The following is a 19,083-nucleotide window of genomic DNA, read 5'->3' as shown; positions in this document are numbered from 1 at the left end:
CTCAAATGTTATTTTCCCGGGATAAATCCCTCGAAGGGGGGAGGGGTGTCCGGGGGTCCCTCCAGAAATGAAAAGACAAGAGAAAATCTGTTTTTACACACCACCGCTGCTTTCTCAGCTCTTTTGATTAGCATTAATGTTGCACTGCGGAAGTCTGCCGGCACAACTGTTATTGCTCCTTCACACACACACACACACACAAACACACAGAGCTATATCTCTCCCTGCCTGCGTAATTCTAAAGGGAACATTTTTTTCTTTTAAATTAAATGCATGCTGATTGTTATTGCGCCCCCCTCCCCGTGCGGAGTAGTCGGCAGCGAGGTAAATGTCACTAAGTAAGTGCCACACGTTTTCCTCGGTGGTTGTTAGCAGGTTTTGCATGCAAAATAAAAGCAGATAGAGGAGGAGAAGGAGAAGGAGGAGGTGGAGGAGTGCTTTTCCTGCATGCATCCGAACGCGAGCGCTTATCAGGGAACAGCAGGGGGACCGGACATATGTCGCTCCTCTCATTACAGGCCGAGACAGCGATAACGGGGCGGTTAGTGGCGCATTTGAAACGGCATACAGCAGCAGCCGTGGCGATCACACGGAAAAAAATGAGAAGCGGGGAGTATGGGTCGGGATGAGGATCACCACGGGACCCGCCGCTAACACACTCCAGTCTGTCATTCAGACCCCCACCACCACACACACACACACACACACACACACACACAAAGAGAGAGAGAGAGAGAGAGAGAGAGTCAGCCACACCATGCTTTATTTAAAACACACTGACTCCGCAGCCTTTCCATTGTAGTTTGACACAGTTTTGCTTCAGTGCCATTTGGGAAACAGCATGCATAACTGAAGAAGGATAAAACCTTGTCTACGTGTAAAAGAGTCTCTTTTACATTCTCTGCCTCTAATTGAATTGGGAGCGGTTGCAGTTAAACTGAATGGCATGTGCGATGCACTATTAGGCTGAATTGAATTTGCACGGTCGGGTGGTTGCACAAGTAATATGAGTGCTTTTGTTAGTGGGATAATATTACAGGCCAGGATGCTCCCTCACCGAAATGACCAAATGTTTAAAGAAAGCTCTCAGCACACAAGTTAATGCTTAAAGAATCTTTACATGCTTATGCACATGTAAACAACATGTTTATCACGTCGCTCACATTTTCATCACTTAGTTACTGTAGATTGCCTCTTTTTACTTCATAACTCTACAAATGACCACGTTTATAGAATATAAATGAACTGTAGGGGTCCTTGAGGTTAGGGCCTGCTTTAAAATAACACACTCACATGGCTCTTCTCACAAAATGTGCTTTTCAAAATAAAGCTTTAAAAATATTTTAAATTTATATTATATTCCACTTTCATTTAGTTTATTATCTCAACCAACATCAGTCCTAATCTTAAGTATCAAATATTCAACCCTTTAAATGCCAGGATTTGTCATGATGCCACAGTGTTTTTAGTTGAAAAAAAAAACACAAAGAAATGAATTATTTCAGTATACTACATGCAAAGTAGATGTTTTTGATGATTACAGTCTTGGGTATTCTAATGATTAGCAGCAACCTGGTGGAAATAGCATGTATTTTCTCGATCTGCCAAATTTGGTAAAAATAACATCATCAGTTGAATAACTGTAAAAATGACAAATTCCAAGTCAAAAGCCCAGAATGACACCCAGAAATAATACAATACATGTTTTTATTTGATGGCTTTGATGGCTGTGGGATCAAAAATGTCAGTTTGAATGGGTTTCAATGGAGCATTTTTTTTCTGAATGTAACAATTACAGAACAGTGTATTTTATACTTATTGTAGGAGCTGAGCTGGAATTTTCACAGATTAAACAAAAATACAAAATCTTGCTAAAATGTATGCCTTATGCATAAACACAGCCAAAAGGGTTAAAGGCTCACTTCACCTACATTACAAAAAAAACATGCAGTATTTTTTCACCAAGTGAAATGTAGCCATACAGATGATTTTGGTTTTATTTGTCCAACATTTCTGCCTTCATCCTTAAACAAAAGCAGAGGCGTCTCACACTCCTCAATATACACATATGTTTTGTGGAGTTTGTTTGTTGGGGACTTTATATTTTACAACTGAAACTACAACACACATTTGAAAATGGGCGTCCATTCTTGTGATCAGACCTTTCCCAAAACCAGCCCCAACACCCTCTCCCACTCCCTTTCCACCTTCACGCAGAGTTTTCGCCACCTTAAGTGCTGTCCCAAAACAACTAGTAAGTAGTGAAAGTGGCTTATAAAACCCTCCAACAGCTAGTTGTCTGCACCATTGCTGACTTACTGACCACGCACAATTCCGTATTGTGTTCCTCGTGAAGTACAAATATAGCTCTGTATGACTGCCCTTAGGAATGAAATCTGCTCAAACTAAGACAGACATTTAATATTGTCAGAGAAACATTAACATCTTAAATTCTAAATTACATAGTATTTAGGATCAAATACACCTCTATAAAACAGCAGTCGAATATATTTGAATTTAAAGTGATAGAGTAAAGTGTTGCAAAAACTGAGCAGCTTAGAAACATCAGAGTGAAAGATGAATCTCAGGGCTAACTTTTATTCATATTAATACATTGATTTACATTGTAATTATTTAGCTATCAATTCTTTTATCTATTAATTTATTTTAATGGTGAATGGATAATAAAAACTACCAAAATCCAGGTAAACAGCAGCACAGCCTACACATAAAAGTTATAGTCATGAAACATTACTTTTTCCACTGCAGACAGGGAAGATTATGCCAAATCTTGCGGCTCTATCAGGGTGTAGGAGCTTCATTCAGCCGTGAAGGTGACTGCAAACGCAGTGACACTCCCAGACAGAGTGGGAGTGGGTCTGGTCGGGTCCGGTCTGGGAAAAGCCCAGTATGTGTGACGACACATGAAGGTGGCTCAGCATGACCTCAGTGACCAAGAGCAATGACCGCATCTTTAGTCTTTCATGGGTTAAAAAAAAAAAAAAAACTGTAGCTCATCATCAGACATATCCTTTAAATGCAGGAAGAACTGGTCAAAATGTATCCCAAATGAGCAGTATTTGAGGATCAGAAAATTGAATATTTTATAGATCTGTCCATTGTGGAAAAACAGACTTGAGGAGCCAGAGAGAGAACAGAGGGATGTTATGCGAAGATTAAAAAGCACAAGGTTTGCTAATAAAGGTCTTCTGATGATGAGTGGTTAAAGATCCCTCATGACCAACTGGAAGTGCAAACTACTTCTGTTTTAACATCAATCTACATTTCCTGTCCCCAAGGGAACAGCAGGACTTCTAATTCAAAAAGTCCAGAAAATCAGCAAAAAAAAGCTGATTTTATTTTTATTTTTATTTTTATTTCACCCTTAGCCAGGAAGGTCCCATTGAGATACAAGCTCTCCTCTTCCTGGTCAACATGCTGTCACAATCAGCATAATTACTTACAACAGTTAAAATAAAATTAAAGTATGTCACATAGTAATATGTCACATATTTGTCACATATAATAAATTAAAGCTTATTGTTTTCATGATCCTGTTTAAAATCGATCTAAAATAAATAATTGTTAGTGTGTTGAGTTTCTAGCAGTAGAAAGCTAAGATGTCAATCTCTCACGCCATCATGTTGTCCTCACATGCTGACATCATTACGTTATTTTACAAGCTGTCTAACAGACAATAAAGATGTGCTGATGCCACAGTATTATCTCATCATGCACAGGAAATAGTAGGTTTGAGGATCTTGTTAAAAATCTGTCTAAAATAAGAACTATAACATAACGTGCGTTGCAGAAAGCTAAGACTTCTGTCTTTTGTGCCATAACGTTGTCTGTGTATGATCATTACGTCATCCTAAAAGTGATACAAAAGACAGTGACGTGCAGTTGCGCCAGACGAGCAGAGAAGCAGGGCAATAGGAATGTCTTTTTTTTAAAGTTTACTATCTCTACTGCAGATCAAACTATCACAACACCTTTACACTTTGCACATAAAAATGAGCAAATCTCAATAATCATTCAGTCATAGTTTTATCAATTGTGGTTTATTGACTTATACACCCTGTAAGCTTAGTTTGTACAGATTTAGAGATATGAAGCATTTGAAGATACTCCAAGAAATTACATCATAAAAAGCAAAACACCAATGCAGGCGTTAAAATTCCCCCAAAAAGTGCAGAGGACATGACCTCAGTGAGCCCTGTTTACACATTCCTGCATACTGTATGTCTGCATGTTCTTGTGTGGACTGTGCAGCTTGCTTCTGTATGTTGTAACTGATATATTCAGAGAGGAGTAGGTGTAATAAACTACATCCTCAAACCTTTTTGTTCATTGCCATCATCACTTTTTAACATCCATTCATTATTCTGTTGTAAGCACCGAGGTTCCCTCTGATTCAGTCTAATCATTTATTTTATGTTAAAAAGCAAGATAAAGATTAATCACTCCGATGAAATGTTTGTGCCGATGAGCAGACGCTGGTGATTGCACTGGTTTTCACGCTGCAGTTGGAGAGGCTGAAATATTTCCCACATTCAGAAATGTTACAGAGAGAGTGCATTTATGGCAGTGGCTAGTTTGTTATTTTGCTGAATCCTTAATTTTAGTGATGATGTTTTAACCCTTTGAAACCTCAAGCAACTGCACTTTTCTTTAAGGCGCCTTTCACAAGTGTTTAAAACTTTGAACCTTTGAGCAAACTGGTGGGTTTTCTTTCAAAAACATGGAAAAAAGGCAATGAGCAACTTGGAAAGAAATGTTCCACATATAACAACCAATATGTAGATTTAGAAATGTATTTTTTAAAAGCTAGGAAAAAAAGGAAAAAATCATATCAATCAAAATCATTATCATAATTAACTATTTAAAAGCATGTTACCAAATTATTATAATCTGAAGCTCTTCTTGATAATTATCGTGTCATTTCTTTTTCCGTTGCTCGTTGCCTTTCTCCCATGTTTTTGGAGGAAATCACGCCAATTTGCTCAGGCTTCAAAGGGTTAAAAATACAGTCATAAATGATTTTCAGCAGTCCAAGTTGATAGATACGGCCTGTGTTCTTGGAGTTTTTCTCTCTCCTCCCTTCAGCATTAACACTGACAAAATCACAGAGTGAGAAACTTGCAGAAACCTAAAATTTAGTACAACACACAGATCAGCCTGCTGAAGCTGTGACATTCACAAACACTTCCACACACACACCCTTCCAACCGAGCACTCGCCACTCAGCCTTGAATGTGTACATTACTTTTGACATCAACCATTTAAGGGGACAGTATATTTTACACAAAGTGGCATTAATTAAGTCGCTAAAGGCTTGCTATCATATATTTCAAAAGCAGCGCGGGCGAACAAAGCCAGCAACAGTGGCAAATACTGTGAAAGTCAATTAGAATTTTATGTACGTTTTTAGATCTCTCTTTTTTAAATGATAAATGAAGTTACTAATTTTGTCTGTGCTCTTTCTAGACACTGCAGCTTTAATTGCTAATTGTTAACAGCGAACGAATACATTTGCATATTAATTAGCTCCCAATTTACATTTTTAATTTGCTGCCTTCAAAGGGTGTGAGATAAAAGGTCGTGTTATTTTAAATAATTTATCCTTTATTGCAGGAAAGATGCTGAAAGGAAAATGTGGGATGATTTTTAACCCATAAGAGCTGTGGAAAGGCACGTTAAAAATATATACAATATATATATTTATTTATATTTTTCTGCCAGTTAATTAAATGGGCGAAGGAGAAAAATTTTAATACAAAGCCACCTGGAGAGGCAGAGCGGCTCTGGACGGTTGAGTGAAGAATAGTAAATGCACCAGAGATGACTTCTGTGGAAGTCAAGTTTGGAAAGCAGATCCCCCCTCTCTCTGTCTCTGCCTCTGTGTGTGTGAGAGAGAGTGTGTGTGTGTGAGTGAGGGAGGGAACGCTTTTCTTTTTATCACTCCATTTTGTCCTTTCTCCCTCCTGACACATCAATTGATTTGGCAGCCGGCGCCTTCGGTTTCCGTCTTTTACCATGAGGCAGCGGCGAGCGGAGAGGGAACGAACAAGTTCAGAAATTCATTAAGATGAAAAACAGCCGCCACTGTATTTCTTGTGAGGAGGAGGAAGTGCTGTGTGTGTGTTTCTCTCTCTTTCTCTTTCTCCACTTGTGTGTGTATGTGTGTGCTTCTCTCTCTTTCTCCACGTGTGTGTGTGTCTGTGTGTGTGTGTGTGTGTGTGTGTGTGTGTGTGTGTGTGTGTGTGCGCGCGCGCGCGCATTTGGGAGTGTGATATGGGTAGCCAGCCAGTTGCTTGCACGTTCTTGCTGAGCGTCGTTCATTGGCTCTGTGCCACAAACAAAGCGATTTCACAAGCAGTCACCAGCCGGACGCCAGCACACAGTGACACTTTCTTTTTTTTTTTTTGCAGTTGTGACAGACAAAACAAAAATTCGGAGGTGGCAGCGATGCATACAAAGTCAGTGGAAGAGATGAACAGAGCAGGCTGGACATTAGCACCCAAACAGTGCTTAACCCTCTCTGGTGCTATGTTGCCTCAAGCTAACGCACCCATTTTTGTCTGTTTACAGTCACAAAGTACATCCTCAACTGTGTTGCAAGAGCCAGGGCCCCAAAGAAACCAATAGCTCTGTTTGTATAGTTACATGACTTTTTGGAGGCCGCGTTGAGCCCCTTTTTCGGTGCCTTCCTCACACAGTTCAGCTCTGTCAGCTCTCTCTACAAAAGTAGTCTGAAAACTTTTCAGTCATTTTACAATCTGAAAAAAAAAATTGAAGCAACACTGTATGTTAATGGAAACCTACCTTGATGATTTTTTTAAATTTCCTAATAAAAATAAAAAAAATATATGAAGGTGTGTATGGTGAAGGCAGAAACCAGGGACATTCACAAGTTATTATCATTATTTTGTTTATAAAACTGAAGAAAAGTTGGGTAGGATTTGATAAGTAGTCACTTCCTTCTACTCCTTTTCAGACATGAAATTCCTATGTTTATTTACTGAATCTGTCCAATTGGAATTCTGGTGTTCTTTTTCTTGCTAATATTTTATTTTGTTTTCCTATTTTATTTGGCAAATTTGAAATAAAGATCTCACTAACTTAGTCTATTTTTATGCCAAACAAAACAAAACAAAAACATTACAAACATTTTTATTTTTTTCATTATCTGGCATCATTATGTGTACCACAGGGGGTTAACTGCAGCTGGAAAGAGTGAAACTTTTCTTGTCCTCATGCTCTAAAGCCAAGCAGCTTGAGGCAGTTCTGAAAGGCTTCTCCCACTCTGGTTTTCATGGAGAAAAAGAAAAAAAAACCTCTGTGGGTACATGTGCCCAGAAACAATCACCACTGACAAGTTAGTAAAAACAAGATTCGTCAAAAAGACACGAGTGGCCAAACCATGAATGTGTTACAATTAAGGCCAATAAAACGGCCCTCTGATGTATATTGTTATCCTGAGGACACACAATCCCATTACGTGCTATTGAAATCAGCCATGTGTACAAACACACTGTGATATCTGATGACATGTTTATGATGAATCAAATCAGGAGCTGAAGGAGGTGTAATGTTGCATTTTGGGATTGGAAGCAGAGCCGTGCAGAGCCAGAAAAGGCTAACAGCAATTTGGCTGTTTTACAGCTTTGAATCATTTCTGCATTATGATGCAAACACACTCTATTTTCTCACTGGTTTGATTCAGAAACTGATTTTGCAAACATTTTCTGGCTAGAGTGGATTGATATCAGGACAATAAGCATGTCCAGTGACAGATGATGAGATGTACTGTGAGATTAAGTGATGACCCTGGTCATTGTTTAACAGTAACAGGCACAGGCTTCAGCCCCAGATGTTTATTAAGATAGATAGATAGATAGATAGATAGATAGATAGATAGATAGATATCTTAGTCATACTCAGCCACAACCACAGAAGACGTTGAAACATTGAATGAACACATCTTAAAAAACTAAGCACAAAAGCTAAAATACAATACTAAAGAATCCTAACTCATAATGAAAAGCAATAAAAACTATAATAAAGATTTTACAAAAATACAGTGTGTAAAGCGCAATGTGGCTTATCTAAAAAAAGTACAAGAAAAGTAAATACATATATGCTATACATATATTAAGTATATACAACAGCATCCTTATAAATATAAAGTATAAAAATAGAAAATGTAAAATGCACCCATATAATTATAGTTGTATAAGCACTAGGGCTGTCAAACATGTATTATTATTATTAGTTCATTGTGATTAATCACAGAATATCAAGTTTTCATTTCCATCATTTTGCATTCCAAAACAGTTATGAAGTCCATATTGACGAGGTCAGATTATCTTGATTAGAAGTCAAATGACAGCAAACACTGCATGGGCCTAGCATACAGTGGGCATGTCTGTAAAGGGCGGGCTCATGGGTAACAACAGAACCCATTTTCATTTCTTGAGGCCAGAGGTCAAGGGACTCCTGTGAAATGGCCATGCTGTTTTTCCATCGCTAAAATGTAACCTAACTTCGGGGTGTTATTCAGCCCCCTTACTGGGAGGCTAACATGTCATGATTGGCACTGTTTCTTTGGTCTTCAGATGAAAGCTGTATCATCACTCTAGCTCTACATCTCAGTCCAGTACAGCCTCTTAAAGGCAGAAATGACGGCTGGCGATTGGCACGATTAAAAACAAATGAATGCTTTGTGCACGGATTTTAATCGCAATGTAATTAATGCGTTAATGCTAACGGCGCTAAAATGTACACACACATCCACACAGTATACAGTATTATGCAGTACATATATGTATCACCACAGTTCAAGTGTACATTAAACAGTCTGATGTCAGCTGACAGGAAGGACTTCCTGCAGCATTCAGTCCTGCACATTGCTGCTGTAAGCCTGTGGCTGAAGGTGCTCTGCAGAAGCCCCTCCACAGCGTGAAGTGGGTGTGTGGGGTTGTTTTTTTTAATTTTTTTTTTCAGTCTAACTGAAAAAAAGCCCTGGATTTCATGATCTGTCATCCCATTCATACTTGAATAGATGTTGTTAGTAACATTCCTACTGCTGTCATAAATACATACATTTAACTATATCTCCAACTCTAGTCAATACATTTGTAGTGATAGTAGTTGTCAGTAAGAATTGTGTTTAATACTGATGACTAAGACCACTAATGTTCTTTTTTTAATAATTAGTCTGGAAAATTAAAGGAAAAAAAAGAAAATAAATGAAGTTCAGGTAAGGTGCCAGAGAGCATAAAAGGCATCAAAATAGAGCTCCCCCTGGACCCCCTGACTGAGGTCTGGGCTAAGCCCCCAGTGCCCTCACATTCTACAAACGTACCTGGTTTGGAGTGCTTCAGAGCCAACACAGAATATCCTGGAATATTTAAGACTCTCCGCCATGTAGAGTGAAGGTAACACATAGGAGAACAGGAAAGAATAACATGAAACCACACAAAAACGTTGTATTTCTTATGCAAAGCACAGAGAAATGTGTGCTGTCTCTTTCACACCCAAAACAGCCTCTGTTTTACACAGAATGAAAAAGACTGAGGTTCATTTAAAAAAAAAAAAAATACTACCAAATAAACAAGTAACCAATTCCAAACTTTTCTAAAGCATATGTTGCTTGTTTTCACAAAAATGTTGTAGTTATATTGTATTTTTTTTCTTATATGACACATTTTTGGAGGACTTTAATCTGCCAAATAAAAGGGTGACATTTTAAGAGAAGAAAAAAACTGAATTCATGGAGTAGAGAAGTGAATAAAAATGTGTGATGAACATGTCAAACAGACACACAAATCATTGGAATTTGATGTATTTTTGGGATCAAATTAATAAAAAACATTTCATCAGTGAGATGAAATTCCATCGGTGCTCCCTCCTGCCTGAGCTCACAGTGACACAAACCTGCTCTAACTCTATAAAAGCACTGCATGTTAAAGCATATTCACACACATTCTCACTCTGTATCATTGTGTATATGTGTATGTAGACGCATATGTGCACGTGTGTGTTTTAGTTAAGATGATTACGGGAGGAAATTCAACCACCTCTACCAATTACACACCAGCCTCTTGTATACATAAACAGTGCAATTTATGTCCCATTGATCTGTCTAATTCTTTCAACAGGAGCACATTATGGCCGCCGTCTTTTTGTCTCCCGCCTTGCTCTCCTCTCTGCAGCACGAGAGCCGAGCGGGGAAAGCTTTCCAAGTCCTTTTGTACTCCCCGTGTCCCTTTGAACAATGAATCATATTTAGCAAGGAGAGAGGAAACAAGGCGCTGCTCAAAAATAAGGAGGCAGCAATTCAGCGAGCGTGCCAAGATAAGTCGGTGTAGTGAAGGCAGTCAGAGAGTCAGGCTGTGACTGACATGAAGGTGGTGACAGGGCTGGGACCAGACTTTCTGGGGACGTGAGCACAACTGGGCATCCCACACACACACACACACACACACACATATATATATATATATATATATATATATATATATATATATATATATATATATATATATATATATATTTAATTTAAATGTATCAGAGTCATGATTAGTGCCTCAAAATATGCAACAATACTTTTATTTTTCCAACTGAGCACTTTAAACCAGAGCGAAAAGCAAGAACAAAAACACAAACACAGAGATTTCTCATATGAATTCACCAAGACTGTTCCAGCTTTGTGGTCATATACTGTAAGACTCATCAAAAAATCATGACCTTTAACCTTCAGAAACCTGAACAAATTGGCTTGATTTCTTTCAAAAACATGGAAATAAGATGCATATAAATAAACAAATATGTAAATATGATCATTATAAATATTGTTTCCCCTTTTTTGGACATTTTCCCCAACATTTTTTTTTAACTTTTTTTTTTAATCTACTAATATCTTGCAATTTGTGGAACATCACTTATCAAGTTTCCCATTGCCTTGTTCCCATGTTTTTGAAAGAAATCAAGCCAATTTACTCAGGGCTCAAGATTTAAATTGTGAAAGGTGTCTGAAAGCTGCTCAAGAAAGTGATATTACACGATGTCTGAAAGGGTTGAATCATTGTAAATACATTATTTTGCCATGTATAAATGTGTAAAACAACAGTCTACAGCAACAAACAGAAAAACTCTTTAAAAACACAATGGTTTTAGTACAGTTTCCTTCCTGTGAATAAATACAAATGAAGAGAGGGACACAGAGACTCCATATTTTTAATTTGCTCACTTTTGGGGCCCCCTGCTGGTTGTGGGTGTCCTGTAATTGATGCTTCTTCTAAGTCATATTTTGAATTAATATTCAGTTTATTTTATTTTATTTTTTACAAGTGACAGTTGTCATGCTAAACATTTAAATATCTAGGTTCTTATCAGACAGTTCATTGACACAGAATTCACCATGCTGCAGGCTTCATCTCAGTCCACACAAATTCTTTCAGGGGAGCAGCTGTTAACCTCAACTTGCCTTTATCAACAATAAGGTGAACTTCAGAGACATTATTGCCTTTAAATATATAAATAAATATCTTTTCGGTCACTGCCAGAGAGGAACCTCCATCAGGTCATAGGTGAAACATGCTTATATTTAAAAAATCAGCACTATATATGAACCCTATTCACAATCATCCCATGTCGTAGAATCTAATTTTACCATTGTCTATAAATGGAATATAAAAAAAAATCCCTGTTCCCTTTCCCTGTTTTGCTTGACAGTAGAAAAAAAAATCTGTGTTTTCCACCATCCGCACAAATCTGCCACCTCCGGTGATTGATGCAGTCAAATTAGATGTATGTGGAACACTGGCTCTGGCAAATGAACACATCAACTGATGACCAGCTGTTTCTAATTATTATACACTGGTTAATTAGGACGCCGTGTCACCATCAACGGCGGCGGTAAACTGTGTGAAATTCATAATTCATGCTCTGGCGTCCAATAAGCCTCCCTGATCAAACCGCTACAGTGTGGCATGGATGGAGAGGCCGTGCAGAAAGAGACTGGGGAGGGTGGATGGTGCATGGATGGTGCCAAATATCTGTGTGTGTGTGTGTGTGTGTAGGTGTGTGTGTGTGTGTGTGTGTGTGTGTGTGTGTGTGTGTGTGTGTGTTCACGCCTTTTCCCTCACACCTCCTGCTTCTACCCCTCTTTCTGTCTCTCTCTCAGCAGGGTGTGTGTGTAGGTGGCAGTGTGAAATGTCTGGATCTCAAAGGTAAGCTCGACGCCTCTCTCCGTCATTATTAAATATGATTGAGGACTTTATGTGACATTCATGATAAACTGAATGAATTTGTGATGTTTTACATATTCAGTGTTATTATGAAAAAATATGCAACAACAGACCCAAAATATCCGAGACATGTTTTGAAGAAATAACGAAAAAAAGATCAAACTGACAGTAATACATTTTTGATGTATAAATTCATATTTTTGACATATTATTTCAGTATATTTCACATGCATACACATTTAACCTTAAAGATTTGCATGGAGCCAATTGTGTTGGTTTATTAAATTGCAACTGCATATGCACTGTTTGCCGCATTAATTTACTTATTTTCAGGTGTGTATCAGAAACACTTCCTTTGATTATCTGTCATAAAAACTTAGATGGGAGATCACTGCTGGGCCGTCTTACAAAATGACACCTTCACTGGACTCTGTAGGATAATTCTATTCGTTTCTTTTGCAGTTTCAAATTTTCAAGAATTTCCTAGAAACTTATTTGATTGTGATTACATGATAATAAAACAACACAGAGTAGGGCAGATATAGTAGCTGCGTTGAGTTCATTTCATTTCAAACAATTAAAGATAACAATAAAGAAATAATTAAAAAGAGTCTCCATCAGAGAAACAAAACAATAAATTTGATTGAAAAGTAGCAGGAGGAACCAAAATGCTTAATTTGTCCTGCCCCTACTTCAACCATATCATATTTGCATCTTCATAAATCAAACATTATCAGTTACATTGCCTTCATAATCTTCAGTGTTCAGACCATGTCATATTTACATCTTCATAATCAAAACAATATCATTATTACAGCTACTAAGAACATAACAGCAAAAAAATCCTTCAAGCTATTTGATATTCTAATCTAAAAGTTAAACCTCATGCATATTCTATATTAATCTCGACCCAAGCACTAACTGAAACCTGAATCAGTGTCTAATCTTGAGTTTAATTATTCATAAACCTAACCCCAAATGGATGCCAGTTCAAATACTAATTCATTCACCCAAATCAAATCCCAGTTCAAATCTTAACCCTAAATCCTAATCCTACACTTTCTTTTAAACATGTTAAATTAATTAATTAATTAATTAATTATGAACTCTATAAAAGTTGTACACAAAACCCAATACTAAAATTGAATATACATTTGGCAGCTCTAACATGAAACTAAACCTAACCCTGGTTCAAACACAAATTCTAATTTATAGTTATAAATAAATAATAAACCTAATCCCAGTTTAAATTTTACCCATAAACCCAAATCCCAAACTATTTAAATGCAGCACTTTAAATTAAATCTAATCATCATTCAAATCCCAATTGTTCTTTTAAATTTAATTTGACTTTAGCACTAACACTAAATTAAATCTAATTCTAGTTTAAGACCTAATAGCTCAACTAAATTTGAATCAGGCATTTAGCTTTTTTTTAAGTAAATCAAAATGCTTTTATCCCTAATCCTAATCCAAAACTAAATTTAATTAGTATATTTTACATTCAACCATCCCTGGTCTTAGTTTAAATCTGTAACCTAAACTTAATTAGAATGTAACCCTTTTTAACCCCCATAAACCTAATCTTAATGTTGTCTTAATCTTAATCTTAATCTTAATCTTAATGTCAACTAAATGTTGTTTGTTGTCCTTATACTTAACCAAACCCTATTTTACTCCAAACATTTCAACTAAATTTGATTCTACTTTTTAGATAAAATTAAATCTGATCCAGGCTCAAATCCTAAATCCAGACTCAGATCCAAAGCGGTCTCTTGCAGGTGGACACTGGACACAATGTCCTCACTCTAAAGGTCTCAATATTCTGCCTGCTCTAAGAAGTATAGAGGCACAGCAGCAGACACATCTGCATACAGCAGCAGTGTAAAGTTGCGTGCGATGCCATGATGGGCGTCACTGTCGTCACGCACTGATGACATCTGACTGCGGGTGTCGCTGCCTTATTATCTTCCCGACGCAGGGCGGATTAGAAAAATGGGATTTCAGATGGCTCTCCCTTCCACCCCACACGCCCTCTGCCATCGCTCAGTTAAGTGATTATTGTTAAAACACAGGGAAAAAAAAATCATTTTGGAAATAATTATGATAGTAATTATCATTTCCCCCTTCTTGGCCGGGGAGATAAGAATTAACCCAGGAGAGAGCTAGAGAGAGAGAGAGAGAGAGAGAGAGCGAGAGAGAGGGTCTTTAAAGTCTCATGGATTTGTTTGATCAGTCACAGTTTGATTTGGAGTGTGACTCCTGATCAGAGCTGGGGAGCAAGAGTAATCAGATTACCAAATCTTACTGTAATTCTTTGAGTGTATTAACACATGAAAAATGAGATGACCATAAAAAGATCTGGGGCGTGAGGAGCAGCATCATCATCACAGTAATCAGATTACAAAATGGTACCAGTGATCTCTGATAATCACTCCTAAAAACACGATCATCATTTAAAAGCAATAGAATTAATGGTTGAATTAACAGAAATATAAAACATGTTTGCGAGAATAAGGAGCAACATAAAGGCTTCAAATTGTAAAGTTAATTTCATATTTCTACAGATAAAAGTTAAGTGGAAATAACTGTTCAGATTGTTGCAACCTTTCTTATTCCATAGGGCATATCTTTCCCCAAGATACACTGCATATACTCTGTAGTACAATAAATACTACAAATAGAATATATATACTCGAGGTGTAACGGTACATAAAATCTTAGCTCTGGTGCATACTTTGGTTTAAAGTTTTGTTTAGGTCTGTTTTCAGTACAGCAAAGAAAATCAGGAACTGGAATCAGAAATGAAACTGATAATTATAAATATTATATATATCCTTTATTTAACCAGATAAAAGACTCACTGAGATTTAAAATATCTTTTTCAAGAATGCAGCATAAAATACTGTGACAACAATAAAAACAAGCATACAAATACAACCGTCACACATTACAAACCTCCAGTTAAAACACATCACAAATCAGTCAAAGACAATAATATGTACAACTTCTGATTTAGTGAGAATTAGAGTAGCAATCGCATTGACCAAGAGTGCTATTTTTTGAAAAGTATGAAATAATGTAGGATCAGGGGTTAGGGCCTGACCCAAAATTGTTCATATTGTTATTGTTACCATGTTGCTGAAATGACAATTCCCTTTTATGCTCGCCAAAAAAAAACAGCACTGGCAATATGCATAGAACAGTTTGTATGATATCCTCTGAATTACAACCCCACAAATGATGTTACGTTCTCAACGTACAATTATGTGATTACCATCAAGTTATGAAAGTCAGGTTTAGGCAATAAATCTTACTATGATTAGGAGAAGAAACATGGTGAGGACGTACCTTAAAATGATGATTCCAAACATGTGTCTCTAGGGGAAAGTCGTTGATGAAAGTCCATTACAAGACCACTCTGGACTGCTTTCTTTGGTTGTGTGATCGCAAACTATTGTGTTAGTAATTATTTGGTTTATAAAGTCACTTACTGAACTGAACGTTCTGCAACAGATGGTTTAGGACAAACAGACCGACCCTTGAGCCCCTAACATACACATATAGAGCAAAAAATCATATATATAAACAATACTCAAATAGAGCAGAAACCTTAAAGAAAGATTTGATGCATGGAATCAAACTGTAACTGCAGTTACATGGACATGAATAACCTCTTTATGAGGCTTATCTTGGTTATGATCATGTTCGGGATTTGGTGTTTACATGAGCACAGAGAAATCAGGATATTCATATCCCATGTATACAGCACAGTTCCTTTCAAAGTACTCCAGCTAGCGTATTCAAGTTTCTCAAGAATATGCCGTTTATATGCTCAAACACATTATTGGAATACTCCAAAAACCGTATCATAAATGAGTTATTCATGTCCATGTAGATGCAGTCAGTGTGTGACAGACACAGGTACCAGTTAGTTCTAAGGGTACAAATTAGTTTCAAATGAACGGTCCTAATCAAAAGCAACAAATAAACTGCACAAAAAGGTGCACCAGTGTCACTTTGTTATTTATGTAACAAATGACAAGGATCAAAATGTACAACTGAAAAAGATATTTAAAAAAGGACACTGTATGAACTACATGAAGACGGTGTCACACTGCAGGTAGGAAACGGGATAAAAGCTGCACCAAAGGGGGAAGAAACGGGGGACTGAGTTTGAGATGTATGAAAATACTGTATGATAATAATCCCTCGTCAGTGTCAGCATCAGCCTCCAGCAAGTACAATATACTCAAAAGTTCTGCATTCAAAAAATGACTTTAAGTATTGATAAAAGTATGTAATAAAGGTCCTAGTGTATGTGATCAATGTGTCATCTTGATACTGAATAAAATTAGTTTAAAAAAAAAATACATGTAAATATGGTATTAAAAGCACGCATCATACTGAACAGCCCAATATTCCTATATACATTTATATTATATTGTCTCATTATTATTGCTGGTATATAAGATAATATAGCCTTTATTGATCCACACACAGGAGAAATCCAAATGATATATGATATTATATTATAATGTTGTAGCTTGTCATGGTGGAACTTTTGACTGCTGTATACTGTTGGGTTGTTTATTCAATAATGATTCTTCATATTTTACAATACAGGGTTTTTTTATACAGTGTTCTGAGGGATAAAGAAGCCTCAAATGGAAATACTCAAACTATAAGAAACATACAGCTGTACTTAAGTAAAAGTAATTAAATTCCACCTCTGGGCTGTGCCGCATTAGAATAAATTGCTTATACATTGTCATACATTGCACACACACACACACACACACACAGACACACACAGAATATAATTACTAATTACTATTATCATTATTTTCATATTTTGTTATATTGTTTAATTCAGATTCCATGTGACTTTGACATAACGGAATCAGACTACATTTAGAGCTATACATTGGTATACATTACACACACACACATACAATATAATTATTAATTACTATTATTATTTTTAAATATTGTTATATTGTTTAATTTATATTCCATGTCACTTTGAGATAAAGTAATCTGACTACATTTGGAGGTGTCAGCAGTTGAGTTGCTGTGTACAGTTCCTCTTTGTATTGATTACAGAGTTGTGCAGGCAGTCAGTAATCAATGGATGCTCGAGCGTTCACATCTTGGAAGTCCAATCATGAAAAACTGCATCGTGTTCTGTCATTATTTCTGTTTCTCATCAAATCTCAGAACTTTATTAAAAGAAAACACGCACACGCACATGGATCAACTTTGCCCATAAAGGAAGTTGTTTTGTCGTGATTTTTTGCTGAAATGTTCATTTCAGAAAAAAAGGATAAAGCGCATTTAGAGCCGTGCAATTTTGCCTGTTAGCAAACAGCCTCCCAATTATCTTCTGTTTGATTGCTTGCCTCTATCAAGGTGAGCGATTAGACCAGCGCTCCTGTGAAGCTCTGGAAGTCGTTCTGAAATCGCTGCACTTTGATTTCATCAATCTGCAGGCAGCCCAACTGGAAGAAAATGTGAGTTTTATGAGCAAAACTTATTTTCCTCATCTTTGCTCTTCCAATACAGTTTCATATTCAGGCCCTCCCCTGTATCAGATTAGAGGCTATTTTTTTCCTTCCAAAAGAACTTCATAACATTCCTGTCAAATTTGGGGCCTTGCTTTCTTCATTTTTTTGTCCTGCACTATTTTTTTCTCTTCCAGGGAGCATCGTCCTTGCTGGATATGATTTTGTACTATGAATCTACAACCCATCTTGACATTTCTGACAACAGCAGTATGGGAACATTGTGTTGGAGGGCCCTCGCTCATTTGATAAAGCAGGTTGGCTGACGCAGTGGAATAGTAATCTTTTCTTGTAGGCTTTCTCTGGGGGATAATGTACATCCCAGAAAGTGAGTTTGTTGCACATTACATGGTTTGAAGATGCAGGGCAGAGCAAACAGGGTGAGAAGTTCTCCCACTGCGAACACAAACACAAACACATCAAAATACACACACGCAGCATTACTGCGGCATCGTAGATAGCATTAACAGGCATAACTGATTAGCTGTGGGGAGACAAACAGTCGGTCCAAATGTTACCACTGATTGACTCTGGTGTGTGTGTGTGTGTGTGTGTGTTTGCGTGTGTGTGTGTGTGTTACTGACTCTGGTGTGTGTGTATGATCAAAGCGGGACAGGAGGGGGAACACAATGTAAGGACTCTGAGCATGACTTTGAGTTAAGATTAGTTTGTCAAAATAAGGACTCTCTCTCTGCACCAGCCGTCGACGAGTTCTTGATATAAACTTACTTTGAAACAGTTTTCACTATTTCTGTATCTTAAGCTGTTTGGCTACTTGATTGGTCAAATGGGTCAAATACTCTTGGAAAGGAGTTTTATGTTGTGAGTTCATGTGACCAAGATCCAATTTATCTATAGAGAGCAGCAACAGCATATCCTCATTGAATGTGTCATATGATACCCCACAAAAATGCAAAAACCAACAGTTTGAATGTTATCATTCAAATTAGCACCTTACAAATGATTTTACATCCTTAACAGACAGTTAGGTAATTAAATCTTTAATTCCTGAATCAACATCAGTTTTCTTGTGCTGAATTTAGTCAGCTGCCATGATCATTTAAAACTCTGAAAACTGTGGAAATTGGTTTGATATCTTTAAAAAACATGGAACATAATGGGCAACCTGGCAAGTACTGTCCAAAAACTGGACAAAACTGCAAAATATTAGTAAAAGGTAAGGTAAAGGTTTTTTTTTTTTTTTTTTTTTAAAGGGAACATTGTCAAAAATATACTTCTCTTAATTATATTTTTAAAATAATGTT

At 37.0% G+C, this 19,083-nt stretch overlaps 1 protein-coding gene across 1 annotated transcript in view; it reads left to right on the top strand.

Annotated features, from left to right (window-relative positions):
• The first annotated feature begins 17,961 nt into the window (after positions 1-17,961).
• LOC121953163 (protein phosphatase 1 regulatory subunit 37) overlaps positions 17,962-19,083 on the top strand; it is a 54,927-nt gene continuing 53,805 nt past the window's right edge. The window contains exon 1 of the mRNA XM_088087317.1: positions 17,962-18,075. Within this exon, the coding sequence (XP_087943443.1) occupies positions 17,977-18,075 (99 nt within the window). The 5' untranslated portion in view covers positions 17,962-17,976. The remainder of the gene's footprint in view (positions 18,076-19,083) is intronic.

Source organism: Plectropomus leopardus, chromosome 14 (genome assembly GCF_026936395.1).
Source record: "Plectropomus leopardus strain MGB_pleo_1.0 chromosome 14, ASM2693639v1, whole genome shotgun sequence".
In the NCBI taxonomy this organism is placed as follows: Eukaryota; Metazoa; Chordata; class Actinopteri; order Perciformes; family Serranidae; genus Plectropomus; species Plectropomus leopardus.
The sequence above is the reverse complement of the archived record's forward strand: the minus strand, read 5'-3'. Positions and strand labels throughout refer to the sequence as shown.